General features: G+C 41.3%; 1 protein-coding gene across 1 annotated transcript; it reads right to left on the reverse strand.

Moving 5' to 3' along the window:
- Positions 1-10,378: 10,378 nt before the first annotated feature.
- On the reverse strand, positions 10,379-20,584 carry Zfp972 (zinc finger protein 972). The gene is made up of 3 exons (NM_001402080.1): positions 20,521-20,584; positions 18,401-18,527; positions 10,379-11,787 (listed from the first exon to the last, which is right to left on the reverse strand). The coding sequence occupies exons 1-3, from the start codon at positions 20,524-20,526 to the stop codon at positions 11,759-11,761; spliced, it is 162 nt and encodes a 53-aa protein (NP_001389009.1). The 5' UTR covers positions 20,527-20,584; the 3' UTR covers positions 10,379-11,758.
- Positions 20,585-20,681: the final 97 nt, after the last annotated feature.

Raw genomic sequence — 20,681 nt, forward strand, 5'->3', positions numbered from 1 at the left:
AAATTAAAAGAATAAACCCCAAAAAGCCACAGATACAAAATTAAAAGAATAAACCCCAAAAGGCCACACACCGAGGGCTAAGCCCTACAGCCAGGACTAGCAGGCCATAAAGATAAAGGAGCACAGGAAACACTGTCCAGGCAGGACTGGCAAGCCATAAAGATAAAGAAAAGGAATGCAGGAACCAGCCTGAGTTAATGGGACTGATTCATGGGACGTCTGGCAGGAAGACATCTCCCCCCAGCTCACTCAGGGCCATATTTCAACTAGGTGTCCTCCAGACCCTGATAAGCCCCTGACTTCTAACACGTACTCTTTCTGCTTTGTTCTCACTGCTATGTTTGAATGAGCCAATTGTATGTAACCACGCCAAAACCCCCTAGCCTTCTCTATATAACCCTCTGACTTTTGAGTTTCGTGGTCGACACCTCTGTCTCCTGCGTGGGATATGTGTCAGCCCTGAGATCTCTGTAATAGGTCTCCGTAATAAACCTCGCCTTTGCTTATTACATCCAAAATGGTCTCTCTGTGTCTGGGGTCCGAGATTTCTCGCGACTTTAGAAAGGGTCTCTCTTCGGGGATCTTTCAATAGTAGCTAGCATCATTTGAAGAGAGAGAGGAATTATTTGGAAAAAAAAAGGTCTCCATGAAATTGTCCTATAGCCAAGCCTATGGCATTTTCCTAATTAGTGTTGATAATGAGATACCCACAGTACATTGTGTGTGGGACCCTACTGAGGAAGTATAGAAAAGCAAGCTGAGCAAGTCATGGAAAACAAGCCAATTAAGCAGTGTTCCTCTGTGGCCTCTGCTCCAGTTCCTGTCTTGAATTCTCTCAGTGATAAACTGTTACTGAAGTTGTAAGCTGAAAGGAATCCTTTCTTCTCCAAGCTGTCTTTCCTTGTGGTCTTTATTACAGTGATGCAAACCTTAACACAGGCATCATGTGCTGTAGACACAAACCTAGATTCTGTGTAAGGATGAAAGAGAGCTAGAAGTGCTTCTTACATCACTGAGTAACATTCCTCAGACACGTCAAAGGTGCTCATGTGACCTCACAATGGACCCATCTTCAAGGTAAAACAAGGCAAAAGATGCTATGAGACCATGTGGATTCTATACATTGAAGACAGGTGAAATGTAAAATGAGTGAATCCACAGAACATGCATTTACTGCCATATGCTTGGATTGAACACTGCACATGTAAACATTTCTCAGAGGAGGAAGTCCTGCTGAGGGAGAAGGTACTGTCACCCCTGAACATGCAGAGTCATGAATGTGAAATGAAATAAAAATATATCAGACTCTGATGAGGTGGCTCTGGCTGTCGTCTGGGTTTCTGAATTTGTCCAGAGTTCAGCAGTGACACAAAGCATGGTGACGAGGGACAACAGATGGAGGAGTCAAGGGGTAGAACTGTAAAGGAAGAACTCAGAGACTAATATCATTTAAGTATCTGTGTAGGGAGCCGTATTGGATTTGGGCCTGGCCGCTTTATGACTGTATGGCCACAGTTAAGATGACTGCCATAAAGGCTTGAGATTGTTGGACAAAAGCCTCTCCCATGAATTTAAGGCACAAGAAGATAACAATCACAGAATGCTTTCAGCCTGAACAAGACCCTTCTGGGTCTCTTGCAGGGTTTGACCCCTGCTGAGCCCGGCTGATGCAAGTGGAACCAACAGACCTGGGCCACACCTGGGCGGTGGTCAATTTGCTCCTGCCTTTTGCTTTCTCAGTCTTTGTCTTTAAGATTTAGGCTGGTCTTCTCGGATTTCTCCCTAATTAGTCCATCTTTTGTTACCAAAGTCATGAGCCAGGTAGTCAGGAGCCGGGGTTTCCCACTGTGCTTCCCAGATATTTTCTACCTGGGGAACTTGAGTATATAAGTGGTGAATAAAGCTACAGGAGTCTCTCTTCCTCTCCTGGCTTGACATGAATAACCTGTGTGTGTGTGTTTCTTTAATCCGGCAGGCTTTCGCCCAATTCTCGGTACTGTGTCAGTGCAGGCGCCGACATATCTGAACATATGGGAAAATCAGCATGCTTAGGACTAAAATTTAAAATAGAACAGAACCCTCTGTGCTCTTTAGTTAGGTTCCCTCTCTATCTGTTACATCTCTAACATCACCCATATTGCCACAATTGATAAGACTCTATTTTCACCTCTGAAAAATTGCTGAACTAAAAAATAATTTTAATTTTCCCCTCCATCTACTTATCGCAACTTCTCTCCTGTCCCTCAAATCTATACACACACACACACACACACACACACATACACACACACACAAACACACACACATATGTCCACCTGTTACTGGATGAATAGTTGGTGGGTTTAGCCCTGGGAAAGGCTAATTCTCCTTTTCTCAACAGTTCTTAGGTGTTCACATGTCTCTGTCTACTCAGGAGAGTACCCCAGCAGAGCATCACATGCCACTGTCATTGCTCAGGTAGGACTGCTGTTGGGTTGTCAAGGGTGCAGCTTCCCTTCACTTTCTAGGCTGCACAACCTCACAGAAGACCTCCTGGGCCTTCAGCTCTCATAATCAATCTGCCCCTATCCAGAAATATTCCCTGATTATTGTGTGCAGAAATATTCCCTGATTAGTATGTGCAGAAATTGTGGTATGGATGCATCTATTGGGTCTGGACACAAGATCATAGTTCTCTGCATTTTGGTAAGTTTCAGTTTTCTGTAATGTTCTCTGTGTGGCAGCAAGAAGTACTCTGAGAAACACTAACAGCTACACATATGTGTAGACCTAAGAAAAAGTCTTTGGAATGCAGTTAGACTTATGATGGTTTAGTAAAGTGACATTAGATTGTCCTCCAGCATTCAAGAATTAACCATCATGGGTGGTTGCCTATGCTTCTACCCATGATGTATGTCTGCTTGATCAACCTTTAAGTTCAATTAGACTGCTGCTAATGTCAAGATGTGAGTAGTACTGTGACACCTTTAGGGATACCATGCCATATGAGATGTTTCTGTGGTCTACTGCCTTTACAGCTAGCCAGGACCATTTATTGCTTCTCTCATTTGGAAGCTTGCAAAGTAACTTCTATCACTATGATAACTGGTCCTTAGGTAGGAGACCTTCGTGCCTGGTCCAGCTGCAATCCTCTGAGTCTTATGTCTGAAGTGAGAGGTGATTTCAGCACAGGGAGATCAGAGTAACTATCATCATAAGACTTTAGGACAACTGAAGTACATGCTCCTTAAAAAGTGACTGCATAGAAAACAGTCTTGTTTACAGTGCAAAGTTAAGTGGCAATAAGGAGGTCAGCAGGTCTCCAAGACACAGGCAGAATGAAGCAATCTAGTGAACAGAGACCCAGTAATTTATCAAGGGAAAACAAATTCAACTGTCTTGAAAGCTTCTTTGTAGCTAGTCGAACAGAGCAGCTTCCTGACCTTATAAGAAGGATAGATGGGTGGGTTGGGGACAGATCCCACAGTGTTTCATCTAGGTCTGTGGTTCCCAACCCGTCACAAACCTTTTGGCAAACCTATCTCCAAAAATATTTACATCATGATTACAGTAGCAAAATTACAATTATGAAGTAAAAACGAGAGAAATTTTGATGGGGCTTGCCACGAGAGATGGGGAACTGTATTAAAGGGTCACAGAATTAAGAGAGGAGTCTGCAGAACTAGGGGACTACCAAGGAGATGGAAAAATTATCAGCATGGAGAAGGGCAAGAGCCCAGGAAGAAGTGAAACAGTATTGAGAATTAACTGCAAGTACCCCTCCCTATGTCACCTAGCACAAGCCACCACGTTCTGCATGGGGAAGTGTCTATTGTAAGGCCATGCTGTGGGTGATGGGTGGTAGGCCTGTGAACTTAGTCAGGATTTTAGTCAATACAATGAATGAGAATCATTAGAGGGAAATTTTTGACTTGCAAATTTATTTTCAATAGGGAGGAAATGCAAATAATGTCTGACCTAGGAGGCAAATTGTTATTCATTAATTCTTACTAAAATTGGGAGGCACTGTGCTGCATTTGCAATGGAGGCCAGTCCTGGAAGCAAACTGTCATTCATTAAAACTATTACTCATTCTTATAATAATTGGGATGTAGATATCAAATGGAGACTGCTCCTAGAAGCAAGCCTAGAAGCAACAGGATGAACAGAATAAATGTATTATGAACTCTTGCATCTCCTGTCAGTGCCTCTCAAAGATATCTTTTTAGAGAAGACAGACAAAAGCCAGACTAGCAGGACACTGGTGGGAAGTCTAAGTGACATGCCAAGAGAAGACTGGATTCCTGATGAGGTTCCAAATAATACCGAACCGCTATTCAAAACCAGCCCATCTACATTACAGACCATAATACTTAAAATACGCAACACACACAAAGAAACACCTTCTCTATCTTTGCTCCAAGACTTTCTTCACATGAGAATGGGGTGAAACAATCATTAATTGTTGCTTCAAGTAAATGCATTTTTCAAATTTAAGACTGAGAAATGAATAAACCATGAAAAAATATAGGAGACCAAGTATAGAATCTGCTTTAAAAACCTGAATTATGTAATATTAATTTAAAAATAAATATCTCATGCTTTACCCTATAAATCAGATATCTAGAGGAATCTGTGGATTTTAAAGAGCCCATATATTGTTCTGAGTCTTAAAGCACCTGGACATGGAGTGTATTCAGTGAAGACTGGGGACTTGCACCCTGATCCATCTGACTTATGTTTACATGGATTCTGAAAAGAAGAGAACAATGGAATGCAGATGTAAAGAGAATTAGCAGGACCAACAGACACCTTTCACATCAAACTATGTCACTGATACGTTACGGCATTTGATAACAACTATGGAAGTCACTATGACAGACACCTGTATACCAGAAAATGACAATGTCTTGACAATTTGGGTTCCTCGGCTTTATTCCTTCCTAATGTGTTTGACTCCTGTTGCATCCCTTTGTAATTTCTCTTCAGTGCCTCTGATATAATCATATACATCAGCAGGGTCTGAATGTCATCACCCAGCACAGCTCCCCTCATTGTTTCCCAGGTATCACATGTCCAACAGAGCAAGCTTCATGCATGAGCTGTAAAGACAAGTAACTCCTTCCCTCATACTAACATACAATGAAGGAAGCCTGGGAGGGCAGAGAACAACCCACCAAGGGGAACAGGGCTTCAACCTGTGCAAGAGGAAGGCGTCCCACACTAGCAGTTTGCTTTACTGGTTGGAGATGGCAGTATGCATGAGAGACAGTGGAGGAAGTGGTTTTGTTCCTGGTAACTGGAAGCAGCATCTGCAAACAGCTGAAGCTATGGGACAGGGACATGGGAAGGAATGTGCGATGCAGTTTTAGAAAAAGACACAGGGACGTAAACCACAGCAGCCTGCATCAGTCAAGAACTGTACAAAGGAAATGAAGAAATGATGGACTCTCAGCTTAGAGATGAGAGGAGGAAACTGGAAGAATTCAGGGAAGACCAGAAGAAAGCATCATCAGGTCATGGCAGAATCTAACACAAACTACTATCCAAAAAGAGTGGAAATTTGCTGCAAATAGGCAGAATATTCAAGCAAGGGAAAGAGGACAATTCTTCCTCACATAGTAAATGCAAACAATTAATCACCAAAATGTAATGTCTTTAACAAGAGTATGCTATGGAAAAAAAGTTTAAATTGCACAAGGAATGGGTCAGCAGAAGGGAAGCACATGTAGTTTGTAAGTCAGCAAATTGCTGATTGCAGGGATTTGCCTTGGCTCTTACTGGAAGACATGAAATGAACCACAGAAAGTATTTCTCATGTGCACCAAGTATGTTTAAATGTTTTCTGACACAGACTGAAGTAGCCTACATTGACCTTGAATTTGCTGTGATGCAGGGGATGTCACCCTTCCCCCCTCACAAATGCAGAGATGACAGGGATGTGCCTCAGAATAGGCTCAAGTTTCTTTACTATCACAGTTCTGTTTACTTCCAATCACATGAATACACACAGGTCTGTGATTTCTCCCTCAGCCTGCTGACCTGACACAGAAGCCTGACCCTCTAAAACAAGGCTGTGTAAGCTTTTCACCCTGGTCATGGACTAGCTCAACAAATTCAAACCCAGATGAAGACCTGTTGACCCAAGCATTGTGGGCTAACCAGACATCTGGTCTTCCCACACACACCCCTCCCCCCAGATTACTCAACAGTAACTTAAGGAGGTAGGACTTTTCAAAGGTTTGAGAAAAGCAGCCCTCAAGGTTGAACAGGATTCAGCTTCCCTAATTGGCACTCTGCTTTTTAGTCTTTCCCTCTATGTGTTGGCTATGTGTTCTCTCACCTAGTCAAAGATTTTCTATAGCAGTTCCTTCTGGCAGATCTCCTGTTGTGTTCCAAAATTTCCCAACATGCCTCTTGTTTCACGTCAGATTCTTTTCACTCAATTCTTTACGTGAAATTAATTCTTAATTACAATAGTCTGGCTACAGAGTACAGGAGAGACCAGAGACCCCATTTACTCTCAAGACACTGAAGAATGCGACAGTATCCAGGTGAGAATGTGGCAGTCAGGGAAGTATGCATCCCAGCAAAGCAGGTCTCTCAGGAGCAGGTAGTGAGCTGACCACCAGGCTTGTAATCCTGGCCCTTGCACTGTTTATCTATCCCCACTACTACCAAGCTGCTCAGGCTGCACCTAGTGTCCTAGGAAAACCTTCACAATATCAAACACCCTGTCCCCTGCCCTGCCCAGCAACTTCACATGCCCCAGCCAGGTCAGCACAACAAGTCCAAGCACCTTCTTCAGCCCTCCCGCCCAGCCCAGGTCAGCTCTCTCTGTGATGGAACCCAGCTCCCTGCAGAAGCCCCAGACTACCCTGCTCCCTGGACCAACCTCTAAATCAGAGACACTACAGAAATGTAAAGAAACACAGGCCTCTAGTCCAACTTTGGGGAAGATTCATGCGCGTTGACCAAAAGCCTGATGGGATTTCCTTGTGACGTCAGAGTCGTGTGGGCAAAAGACTGTGAGAAGGAATTCCTGGAATCCAGGTAAGGCAATGTCTGCTGTTCCTGGATTTCTCCTTGGAAACCTGCAGCAGAGTGTAGAAGGGAAATGAAAAGTTCATATGACAACCTTGGGGAGTCAGGATGGTTTTCAACTCCAGAGCCACAACAAGAGGTGTATGGATGTGAGTAGAGCCTTTCACGGAAATATTAGGCTTACAAGTCCTTTCTGGTACATGTGTTCTAATTTTAATCTTACTACCATCTGAAAAACAAAGCTTGTTGACTCAGTTGTACTTTAATGAAGCACTACGCTGATGTAGAAATGAAAATTATCTTTTTTTTTTTTGTTGTTGTTCTTTTTTTCGGAGCTGGGGACTGAACCCAGGGCCTTGCGCTTCCTAGGTAAGCGCTCTACCACTGAGCTAAATCCCCAGCCCCGAAAATTATCTTTTAAAGAGGGATTTTCAACTCTGCCTTGGTGTGCTTGATTGCGCGCCTAGCTTCTCAGAGGTTACTGACAAATGGATCTAAGTCTGGACTGGACAATTTAAGTATACCTTCTTTCTAAATAAAAGGAAAAAGTAAAAACAAAACTTAGACTGATACATGGTAGAACTGTTTGGTGTAGTCAACCCAAGACCACCAGTCAATGTCGGTACCTCGAATGGGAGTCTGGAAATTAAAGGACAGGGACAAGAGAAGAATGGAGCCAAGACAGTTCTGATCAAGGCTCAACAATACTACAAAGCAGCAGGGTTACAAATGCAAAAACCATAAACCCAACCCCTAGACATGACTGACGATGTAAATCACCTCATGCCAGTAGCCAGCGGCATAGGTTTTGATTTCTCAGCATAGGTCTCTTAAAGGAAAGCAAAACTGAAATCAGGCCAAACGTGGAAATCCCAACTTGGGGAGGGGGCGGGGAAATTCCTCCAAGTGCTGTGATAGCAAAAATAGCTGATGCAGCAGCTCCTGCCATGCAGGTCAGGGCAGAACCGCCCTGATACAATTTGTATACAATTTGATACAGTTTGGTACAATTGAGACATCTCAATATGCACTCCTACAAATACATAATCCATGTTCGCCTACAATGACACTCTCTGTGAGCTATATGTAGATCCCACCCACAGCCTGAAAAAGTTCTCATGTGAACATTGGAATCCTACAGCATGAAATGTTGGTCAGGGACATAGAGACAGTATAAGTACCAAACAACGATTAAAAAGTCCAACTCTTTGACATTTACTTGCAAAGAACACCTATAATCTGCATCTCAGGATTTTCCTACCTTTCCTCAACCCCCTTGAAAACATTAAAAAAAAAATTGTTTTGTAAAAGCTCTACTAGAATTTCATCAACATTTCCCTGTTCCCACACCAAATGGAGGGACACAGTGCATGTCCTACGATCACACTAGTAAGTGTAATGACCACTACTGGCCCTTTATGTACTGTTACAATTCCCTACGCAATGGTCTGTTGTTTTCAACAGTCTTACTCTTTTCTAAGGCTAAATTGTTCCTATGTTGAAAGTCAGAGCAATTGCCTTGAACTTCACTCAGTTCCTCAAAATCAGGACACAGAAATGAAAAGGTAACAGAAATAACAAATAACTTACTATACACCATGACTTCTACTCTGGAAGCCTGAGTTTCACTTTCATCTCTTATGAGGAAAGGGAATCCATTCTCTATAGAATTTAGTAGTCCCAAGACAGTCAAAACCCAAAGTCTCCTAACTTTGTAATTCAATCAATTGCTTACCTCACAGTTCTTACAAGATTATTACTTCAACATGACCAGGAATAGTGGAAACTGGCCTCCTGTAGAAAGGAGACCTAGCAATCTAGCAAGGAATGAAAAGAAAATAGTGAGAAAATCCAACTCTTAAAACATCACATGTATTGGGTCTGACCTTGCTGAATAATCACCTGGACACCAAAGAATTGTATCAAGACAAATTTCCATCTTTGCTCTGAAGCACAGATAACCTCATTCCAGAGTTTGCTATGGTGCTAACATGAGTATATAGTGGGATTCCAATGCAACTCGGCTGTGACCTGAATGTTTTATGCAATGTCCCTTGGGACTGTGAGAAAGGACACTGTCTATCCCATCAATTGCATGGTGAAGCACTTCTTTTTCATAGGGCTGCAAAGTCCCATGTTGACCTACCTACATGGTGTGCATTAGAGTCTTTTTTACTTTCAACATTTTAAGCAAAAGTGTTTGGAATTTTAAAAGATAGAAATGAGCAATGCCACCCAAGAGTGAGTCTCTGCTACACTCTTCACCTTCTGCTGGTCCTTTCAGAAGCTCACCTCAGACTGTAGCTCTGAAAAAAATCATTCTTTTAGAAAAGATCTATGTACATAAAGGCCTTTCATTGTTATGGAGGAATGGATTTAAGCATGAAGCTGAGACACTTTCTTAAGAGATCTACACTAGGGTTTATTCATTTCTCCATGTTTTCTCTATTGTTCACATGACATTTACATGTTAATAAACTGTTTTCTAAAAAAAAACCCAACAACATATTTTGTCTAAATTTTCTATACACCAAATTGTTATAGGTTTTTCCTATCATTAATAATGATAGACAACCAGTAACCAAAGCACCTGTGATAACTATGGATACAGAAGAAAAGAAAGAGAGGGGAGGCTACTGTTCAACTTTCCTGTTTGACTCTTGGCAAAGTCAAGTGGAAGATGCTAAGTGAGTCTGGCTGTATGTCATCTCTGCAAAGCCATCCCTGTCTTTTGCATGATGTTACACTGATGCAGGCCTCTTCAATCCTCAGCAGACTCAGAAGACTTCTGGGAGTCTTCTTACTTGCTCCCTCATGACGCCTTCCCAGGAAGATACTGTCCCTCTGTAACCTCTATGACAGCCAGAGTCTTGTGCTGCAATCACTGACAAAACAGATCAACTTTGGGTATGTCCAAAACCAATCATTTTGAAATTGATATCTGCTTTGGGGGAACACATGTAGAGCACATGTTTTCACCAAGTATCCTTGTTCCTTCATCTATTACTTCTTACCCTTAAAAGCATCTTATTCTCTCAACTTCGTGGGCTTTTCTTAATTTCATCCAGTACTTGCTCTATGTGTAGAGATTTAGGACAATGGTCTGGAACCCAGATGGACGCCTCTCAAACTGACTGCCTCCCACAGGAGCTATCAATGTCATAGCTGCTCCACTCAGGTATGGCATATAAAGGTTCTCACCCATTCATGCATGTTCTATGATTCGTTTTAGCTTCAGCCGATGTCCACATAGTTATCACTCACAGTATATTCTCATCAGCAATGGTTGTGACTGTTGGACCTGAAGGACTACCACCAAAGATCCACTCATCCCAAAAGACCACTGGAGCCGAGATTCGATGCAATCAGCAAGAGGTTTATTAATTCCAGCGCATCAGGGTTCCTCAGCCTTCAAGCGGGAGAAGAAGGCAACGAACCCCGTCCTACAGATACATGCTACTTTTAAGCACAAGAAGCACAAAAGTCACAGGAATGGGGAGGGGTACATCGAGGCACACAGGATTGGTTGGAACCATTTGCCCTTTAACTTCATTGGTCCACGTCATGGTCACATTGTCCTTGGTGCCTGGAGAAAGGCTGTGGTTTTGGGCAGTGGAAAGTCCCTGCCGGTCCTGCCGGTCATGTGACTACCACGAAGACAGGGTGTAACTAGGTCATAAAACCATGAATGGGTGGGGTAGGTATAACTGGTGGAATTTCCCTTAGGGGAGGGGTGTAGCTTGTGGAATTTTCCTTTGGTTCCACAGTGACATTTCTAGCCAATGCTGTTTCACGTAGACATCACTCTATCTGGCTCTGATCATCTCTCCACTACCTCTTCTCACTCATAGATCCCTGAGGTTTGGCATTAGGGGTGTGATGTAGGTGTCTTACTTAGGTCAGTGTATCCACAGGGTACTATTCTCTGCACTGTGACCAATTGTGTGTTTGTGTAGTACTGTCCTTCGACCACACAGTTCATATTTTCTGGCAAATTTTAAGAGGTGCCTGAATCTCTGGGTAGAAAAAAAAAAAAAAAAAACTAAAAGAACTTGTGTCAAACCCTCCTGGACCCCTTCTGAGCCTTGCTGATGCATGTAGACGCCTTTTGTTCCTAACAAAGGATCATTCTGACCTTGCTGTTTGCCCTGGGTGGTACCACACCTGGGCAGTAACACTGTTAAATCAGTTCCTGTTTTTTTCCCTGTGTGTGTGTGTGTGTGTGTGTGTGTGTGTTGTTTTTTTTCCCCCCCTGAGGGCATAAGCCTGTTTTTCCACTGTGCTTCCTGAAACTCTTCACCCGGTAAACTTGGGGTATATATTCTGTGAACCTCAGTAAAAGTTTTGGCATTCACGAAACACAAATGACCCAACAAACTAGGTTTCATTTAGTTACCGTGCCCACTTACCAGAATAGCAGGCTCACCACCACATTAACACCACCTATTATTAGTTACAGCCTGTGGGATGAGCTTTAAATCCAATTAGAAGATGGTTGGTTACCACCAATAACTATCAGGTCACCATCGCACTTCTTCCTTATTATACTTCCAGGGTTCATAGCTGGGTAAGAATGTTTATTACTTTACATCCATGATATCATACATAGAAAGTGTCATGGAGATGCCAATTGTCCTGAAGGAGCTGCTTGACAAAGTTTCAGTGCTTGGTCAACAACTGGAAGACACTTCACTGCCATTGGTGGAAATCTGCTTAATACCTTTTGTTATATTTCTCACTGTAGCCTCTCTCCGAAAGCTAGAGCTGAAACAATAAAAAGCTGGTGTAAACAAGAAGAAAAGCAGTGGACACTTCCTGGGAAAGAACAGTTGTGCAGGAAATTGAGTCAAGAATGCATTATTTACACATACGTTTAGATCACTAATGAGTATTGTTAGTATGAGCATGAGCCAAGGAATTTGAGAACAAATAGTAAAGAAGCTAAACTTGGGAAATCATATAAGCTGACAAACTAATTGAACTGCTAAATTTTTATGTTCTGTTTTAGAAACAAAGAACTTGTATAAATAGGAAGAGATTCCAATTATACCTTAATGGCAAGCCTTGGTTCAATCCTTTAGGAAAAAGTAGGCAGTTTTAGAAATCCCGATGTTCTTTTATTCTTTACAGAATTGTAGTAAAGATAGGAAGAAACAAGGATCTGTGACAGAGACACAGAGGAAGGCATTTTAGCTCAGTGAATTGCCTGCCTTCCTGAACAAACTTGTCAGACCAGAACTCTTCTAATAGACTACCTCTGCTTAAACAAGGGGCTGTATAATATTTTAATAATCAAAGAAAAAGGAAGGTAGTCTTATGCCAAATATGAAAGAAATACAGAGGAAGGAAATGGAGAATTAAATAAGGGTCAGAGAAATCAAACATTTGTAGAAAGCCAAGTTTGATATAACATACAGTAGGAAATAATTTTTCATCTATTAATCATATGCCAAACTAGAGTCATCCTGTCTAGTAGTTCTTTAACTGCAAGACTTTACAACACAAATCTTGAGGAAGAAAATATTCAGGTTAAAGAAAATTGATTTTATCATAATGTTAATTTTTAGTTCTCAAAAATTGCTGTTTGCTTGCTTTTCTCTCAGAATTCTTTTTTTTTTTCTTTTTTTCTTTTTTTTTTTTCGGAGCTGGGGACCGAACCCAGGGCCTTGGGCTCGCTAGGCAAGCGCTCTTCCACTGAGCTAAATCCCCAGCCCCTTCTCTCAAAATTCTTATGTAATGAAGGAAAACTTTAGAAGTAAATGTGTTTTGAAAAGCTGTGTAATCATCTCTCTCTCTCTCTCTCTCTCTCTCTCTCTCTCTCTCTCTAAACATGCACTCCTTCTTTCTCTTCCCCCTCTTCTCTCTCCCTTCCCATGGCAACTTCCCTGGACTCCTTCCTTGGTTGGGGCCAGTGAACTCTCTCTCTCTCTCGAGCCACTTCCCAACATCCTGCACTACATTTAATAAAAAAAGAAAGAAAGAAAGAAAGAAAGAAAGAAAGAAAGAAAGAAAGAAAGAAAGAAAGAAAGAAAGAAAGAAAGGAAGGAAGGAAGAAAGAAAGAAAGAAAGAGAAAAGCTGGGTAATCAATGTATTAAATTTTTGAGGAAATCATTTGGTGTATGAAGGAAGCCTCTAAGAGACACAGGTTGTCAGAGTAGAAGAAGCCATACTGAGATGTGCTTCCTCTCTGTCCTGTCTCTCATGAAATGAATGACATCCTGTGTGTGTTCCTTCAAGTCCCTGCTCTTCTATTCACCCTTCTTCAGGCCCTGCCATCAGCCAAGGCTGGTCCTCAGCTCACTATCACTATGAAAGTCAGTCATCATAGAGGAATCCATGAGAATTCTGTCTTTACTTCATTACTGGCAAATGAAAGAACCCATGTGAGAAATTTGAGGTGCTCTTGGAGATACCTATCAAGAGTAAAGGAAGAATTTCATATGCAATGCTTCAAACATGTCATTCAGGCATCTGATAAGCAAATCTGTCCTCTATGCACAGGGAGTGCATTTGGTTTTGGCCCTTATTACAATACGTAAGTTTGTTGCTGTGACAACACACACATACACACACACATACACACACACACACACACACACACACACACACACACAGAGGGGGGGGGACCATACTCTCTGATTAAAGCAGATCAGAGATTATTCTGGAAGGAAACATGACTTATGATGTGTTCTGTCAGCATTTCCAGGGGAGACAAACAGTAATTCCCATTCACTTCAGACTGTCACCACATGCAGATCATTTCAAAGTCCAACTCGGTAAGAAATATAAGTTTATGGAGCTTGGGTGACCCCAAGCTTGGGAAAACAACAGTAAGTATACCATGGCCCAGTACTCAAATTCAGGTCACCCAAACAACCATGTAACAGCATGGTAACAGTTTCATGGTACACTGATAGCACAGAAGAAAGAAATTTATCAATCAAGGTATATTCTAAACATGCTGGTTTATAGAGTGGTGGAAAGATTACACCAAAGATGTATTTTTGCTGTCATCTGATCAAATTATTAGCATTAGTGCTTATGGATAGAGATATTTAGATTTTCAAATAATTAACGCAGTGAGTACACAGAGTTAGGGCTTGCAATGAGATATTCTTTGCTCTTGTATGATTTTTCTCCAGTATGAATATTTTGGTGTTTAAGGTCTAAAGTAGAGTAAAACATTATGCCACATTGTTGGGAGCGATGCCCTTGAAGCCCTCCATTGTTGATGTTATTATTATGGTTAGAATTAAGTATGACTGGGTTCATGGAAAATCCCCAGCCAGCTGCAGAAGACTAATACAAATCTGGTGGTCAAAATGAATAATAATATCTGACGCGTTAAGATAACCAATGTGATGACCTGTAACCTTTCTGAAAAACCAACATCCTGCTGACTAATAGATATGACAAACCTGTGACCTTTGTAACATCCTGTCAATATCACCCGATTCCCTGACCACACGAATACTGTGTCCTTGGCCTGCGTAAATGTTTCATACTTCCTCTCTCCCTCTGTTACCCATGTTATAGTATAAATTCAGCCTTGGGGAAAAATAAAATTGTCGCCTTGATCAGACTCTTGTCTTGGCGTCCTTCTTTGCATCCCTTGTCCCCCATTCTCTTCCAGGTACACCTGGACCCATCGTTTACACCACATTATTCACATGAATAAGGTTTCTCCACCGTATGATATAATTTGTGGAGAAGAAGGTATGAGGTAGTAGTAAAGATTTTTGCACTTGCTTCACATTTGTGTGGTTTCTCTTTGATATGAACTCTCATGTGTACAGAAAGTTATTGACAGATAAAGTCCCTGACACATACTTCATATATAGGGTTTCTCTTGACAATGAGTTGTTTTATGTCCCTTCATTTTGGCAATATAGGCAAACATTCGCCTTTGTGGCGTTTCTCTCCAGTAGCAATTGTGAAGTAGTAAAACAAAAACAATTTTGTGGTGAAGGTCACTACAACATGAGGAACTGTATTAAAGGGTTGTAGTATTATGAAAGTTGAGCATTGCTGCTGTAAAGGAATCAAGACAATGAATTTTCAAGGATGGAATTTTTAAGAAAGATAAAGTACTTTCATTTATTACATCTGAATACTATGAGAGCCACTAATTTAGTATAAGTTGTTACAAGAAAGATACTTAATTGGTATAATCACATTATCAATGAGTACCTATCCTTAATGTGACAAGAGCTGTGATGATATTCATGATAAGTGTAAATGTAATTCATTTACAGAGAGAATATTGGAGGGAGAGACAAATGCACACCTTCCATTAGACAGTGCTCTGTACATGCCAAACTTAAGCATAAGGCAGGTGTCTCAAACATAGTGAAATTCAACTTAAAGATTACTTAATATCGAATAATATTCAAAATCAGATGTACATAAAAGAAAATGAGTATCAAAACTGAATTCTTGAGTTAAAGGGGTTAAATCTAGACACTATACTTACATGAAAAACACTGCTAGGTTCCAATAGCACATTACACTCAGATGGGACACAGAACTACAGAGTAAATGGCTTCTAGCCTCATCACAGGATAAGGATGCATGGGGAATAGGACTTAACAGCATCTGCTGCTCCTGACTCCCTCTGGCATGTAAGCCAAACCAGGAACTCCCACGCCTATCTGTGGGAAAGATGAATTATCCCTCATGCTTCTCAATACAGTAGGATGATTCTCTCATGCTGTGAAGGATTTTAGATTCTGGACTCACCCTAAATCTCTCAAGCAGTGGAGACGCCCACTGTAATTACTTTGTACTCAGTGTCTACTGAACAAATCTGGAAGTCAATGGCCCTAAACATCAACAGGAGACCTTTAGAGGGGAACACATGTTCCCTTCTTCCTTTTGGACGTATGTTAAATATAGACATAATGCTTCCTAGTGACTAGACTCTACAACAAAGCATTTTGCTAGCTCTAACATAACTGGAAATAATTCATAATATTACAAAATTTTACAAATAAAAGTGTTTTACTTCTTAAATTAAAATTGTAGGGCTTATATCTATAGCAGAAGCCCCCTGCTTTGGCGGAGGCCATGCTGGTATCCATAACCCAAGATAAGACCATGCCTACAAGACTACCAACACTCCTTAGAATCCAGAGGACACAACTGTACCTCAGAACCAAGGTAAAACCCAGATGCCCAGAAACAATGGGAACACCCTGAGCCCTGAGGCCATGCCAGCACACAAAAGGGGAGAGGTCACCCAGGCTTTCAAAACTACATTGGAGGCACCATAGTAACCAGTAGACTCACCTATCACCATAAACACAGGCCATCCAGGCCAATTAAGTAAGACAAATGCAGAAATCAGCACCTTAACTTATAATTACCACAAACCCAGACGGCTAGAGAGGCCAGTGTGAGGACAAAACAACACCCTAGGCAATTTGTGACCTCCAGAGTTTAGCTATCTTACTAGAGCAAGCCCCGAGTCTTCCAACACAGCTGAAGCACAAGCCAAAGGCTTTAGAACCAACTATATGAAGGTGATAGAGGTCCTTAAACAGGAAATGAATAAATCCCTAATGACATTCATGAAAACACAAATAATTGGAGGAAATTAATACATCTCTTAAAGAAAGCCAATATAATAATTAAATAAACAATCAGAAAAGAAATGAATGAAACTGTTTCAAGACCTGAAAACAAAAATAGAATAAAGAAAATACAAACTGAGGGAATCCTGGAGATAGGAAATCTAGGCATGTTAACAGGAACTACAGATGCAAGCATCGCCGAAAAAGTACAAGAGAGAATCTCAGATGTAGAAGGTATGGTAGAAGAAAGTCATACAGAAGTCAAAGAAAATGTTCATTCTAAAGAATTCCTGGCATAAAGCGTGGAGAAAATCTGGGACACCATGAAAAGACCAAGCTTAAGAAAGACAGGAATAGAAGAAAGAGAAGAATCCCATCTCAAAGGCCTAGAAAATATTTCTAATAACATTATAGAAGAAAATGTTCCTAACTTAAAGAAGAAGATGCCTTTAAAGGTACAAGAAGCTTACAGAACAAAAAGCAGATTGGCCCAGAGAAGAAAGTCCCTGTGCCAGATAATAATCAAAACACTAAACATACAAAACAAGGAAAGAATGTTAAAAGCTGCAAGGGAAAAAAGCCACATAATATATACTGGGAGACCTATTAAAATTACACCTGACTTCTGAACAGAAGCTCTAAATCCAGAAGGACATGGACAGACAGATGTCTTGAAGACTCTAAGAGACCATGGATGCCATCCAAGCATACCATATCCAGAGGTAGAAAACAAGATATTCCATTACAAGGTCAAATTTAAACAATATCTATCCACAGATAGAGAGCCCTGAAGGAGGCACTAGAAGGTAAACTCGAATCCAAGGAGGATAAATACATGAATAAAAAGTCTCCCAAGTCAAAACAGACTAGGGTCAATGCCTCCCTTCAGGGTGGAGGGTACTTTCTAGGTCAGCCTGCTCCTTACACACAGCCAAGTAAATAACAGTCTGACCAGCATTGAGTGGCATGTCCCTGTGTCTTCCATTATAATGTATATTTAACAAAATGAGGACTTTTGCAAGCAACTTAAATATAAGGAAAGCATACCAGAGAGGACATACAAGCTTAGACACTTAAACGTCAATTATAAATGTTCAAGACGGCTTTTCATAATAGCAGAAGAAATTAAAGGCAATACGTAAAAATACTTTCTACCACAACATAATCTCAATGTTCCGAGTAGATCCTGGCTTTCTGTTATATTTTTGGATGTCTCATCTATCTTCTGACCCCCACCAACACCTTCATTTCTACACATCTGGACGGATGGTGGCTGCTTCTTGTCTTTTCACACCCAAAGACTCCTAGGTTTGTTCCAGAAATGGTACCAAGTATGGCTCAGCGACAGTGAGACCTATTTGTAAAATAGAAGAACAACACTGAATGTTCTTCTCCTGGGACTTGGCTTGTGTCATCCAGTACAATGCTGATAAGAAAAGAGATGTTAGAATAAAGGAAATCATAAAAACATTAATTCTTTAAATGTTTTGATTGGTATATAGAAATACTATGAAGGCACTTACACTTTGCAGATTCTGATTTTCACTTGAAGGGAAAACATGAATAATTGAATTGTGAAATATATAAATAAACTTTCTAAGATTCCCACTAGAGTGGAGGAAACATACTTCCAACACAGACAAGCTACAAACACAGAAAGAACAGTAACATGTTTCTAAGGATACCACTCTCCTCAATGTTTCCTTAAAAGGAAGGATATAATAGAAACCTCAGTGAGATATTGTACCAAAGGAGGAAGCTACATTGATGGTGAAAAAGAATTCTCTATAGATGTGATACTCACCCAGGAATACAAGGTTGCTGTAATTCTCCAGCATCAATTCCCTGTACAGATTCCACTGAGCAGGCTCCAGGCATTCCCACTGCTCTACAGAGAAATCAATGGCCACTTCCCTGAATGACAGCATTTCCTGAAATAAAAACCAGTGAATGATTCCACACTGTTAATTAAAACCATTAATAATAAAATAAATACCAATAGACTTCAATGTCAGGCGCCAGTCTCAAGCTCACAAACTCTGGTCTGACTAAAAAGAAGCAATATGAAACCACAAATAAGATAGGATTGGGAGCCTACAACGTGGCAATCAGAGGACCTTGAGTGACCCAAAGCTCCTCAATTCCATCTTTTAGTGTTTATGACATAGTGTCAGTATTGAAGAAACACTTCCATAAGACTGTACAGGGACATCACAGATGCTGCTTGCCATACTTAGCAGCTGAATCGGTTGAACAGAAATACCAGACTATACAGAGGCCTGGAAGACAAGGCTGTGAATGGAGAGCGATGCACACAGCCTGTCAGGTCAGCAGGACTGTGTTCCCTCCACAGACCTTCAAGACCCCTCAAGTCACTAAAATCTCTAAAAGTCCACATCTGTCCTCACACCAACTCGTGTCTCCATCCCGACAGGGATTCACACTCTCCACATCATGTTCTCTGATGGAACACGGAGAGTTGGTAGTTTGGTACTTTCCACCCCTCCTTATAGGATTGACATTTCTAGGACAATCAATACAAAGTTTAGGGATCCCCCAGTCCCTTTGGTAAGAGACTGAAGAAGCCATGATATCCAGAAGCACAGAAAATTTATTGGGAATATAGATGTTGGGTTCAACCATAGGTTTGTAAATCAGGACAGACAGTTATGTACACAAAATCCAGAAATCAGAACTGTACATTTACAGAAGAATATGACCAAGGGTTAGCCAACTAAAACAGGCAGAATGTGTGCAATCTTACACTGAGGGCACCTCTGGTGTCCTTTGTTAACACCTTTTGACAAGTTTTACAATCCCATGCTTGACAACCTCTAAGCTTACAACCCAGAAGGCAAATTTTCTTTTATCTAATCCTCTCATTGAGAAATAGCTCAATATCCTTTTAGCAAACATGGGTATTTTCACATGAGGAATTAAAGTTTCCTGGGTGAATCCTAATCCAAGGGAACCATCTTTAAGTCCACAATTTATTCCATACAAAGTGAGAGAAACATCACACACCCCAATCTTCCCTTCAGGACTCTGCCTCTAAACCTAGCAATTTCTGTCACCTCAAAGCAAGATAGGAATGATAGTACTCGCAGTGGTTAAAAACTGGCTCCATTTCCAACTAAGTTGTTATACAACATAGCAACAAAAACAAACAGTAAATAGTATTAACCAGACATGCATTCTGTAATCTCTACTATCTGTTCCTTGCTTAGAAAACAAACAAAAAGTATGATGCCTCATGTAGCAGAAAATCCCCAAAATTTAGACATTTGTGGTCTGTGCCTTTAAAAGTTCAACCATCTACCCTTTTGCAGCAGTTTTCAAACTGGCAAAGAAGAGTGTGGCTCTACATAAAGCAGTTTTGTTTGTTGATTGGTTTGGTTTTCACCTTTTAATTCCTAGTTTTGTTTTGTGGTCTCTCTCAGTGGTCTTTAGGTCCCGAACAGACACCCACACAGCACTGAAAGGACCAGATTTCCATTTGCCAAAACATACTGAGAAATCCAGTAACAGCCACATGAGAGTGGCCTATTTAATGTGCAAATGCTTTCACCAGGAAGCTGGAAAATGAAAGCCCAGAATCACCATGTCCAGGCAAAGATCTTCACCCAACCCGCATTGCCGGGGAATCCTGGTCCTTACAAGCTTCTCCATTCCTCAAGTACCAAACTAGCTCTTCTGACCCAGAAGCACACCTTGAATTCAGGCAGCTAAATACAGTCTAACACAGAGGTCACTCCCACCTACCCGCAGCGTGTTCTCCGCCCCCTATCCGGACCTGCGATCCCCACCCATGATCAGAAAGCTTCTCCAAATCAGCTCCTCCTCGCCACCATTCTACCCAGTGCGTGTTCCCTCAGGGCCTATGCCCATCTCAGAGCCCCTGGGGTGACTGAACCCTGGACCAACCTTCATGTCAGAGAGCCCACTGGAGAGACATGACCAGAATCTGGCCCAGGTATGGGTAAGAGCCGCACGTGCTTACGGAAAGACGAACTCTGTTTACCAAAAAGTACCGACCTGTGACGTCACCATGTTATAGACTACATTTCCCACAAGTCTATGCGATG

Source organism: Rattus norvegicus, chromosome 1, assembly GCF_036323735.1.
Source record: "Rattus norvegicus strain BN/NHsdMcwi chromosome 1, GRCr8, whole genome shotgun sequence".
Taxonomy (NCBI): Eukaryota; Metazoa; Chordata; class Mammalia; order Rodentia; family Muridae; genus Rattus; species Rattus norvegicus.

Coding starts and splice junctions, on each gene's coding strand:
- Zfp972 (NM_001402080.1), bottom strand. Junction 11,788..18,400: donor CAGCAACCTTGTATTCCTGG/GTGAGTATCACA, acceptor TTATTGTTTCAG/CTCTAGCTTTCGGAGAGAGG.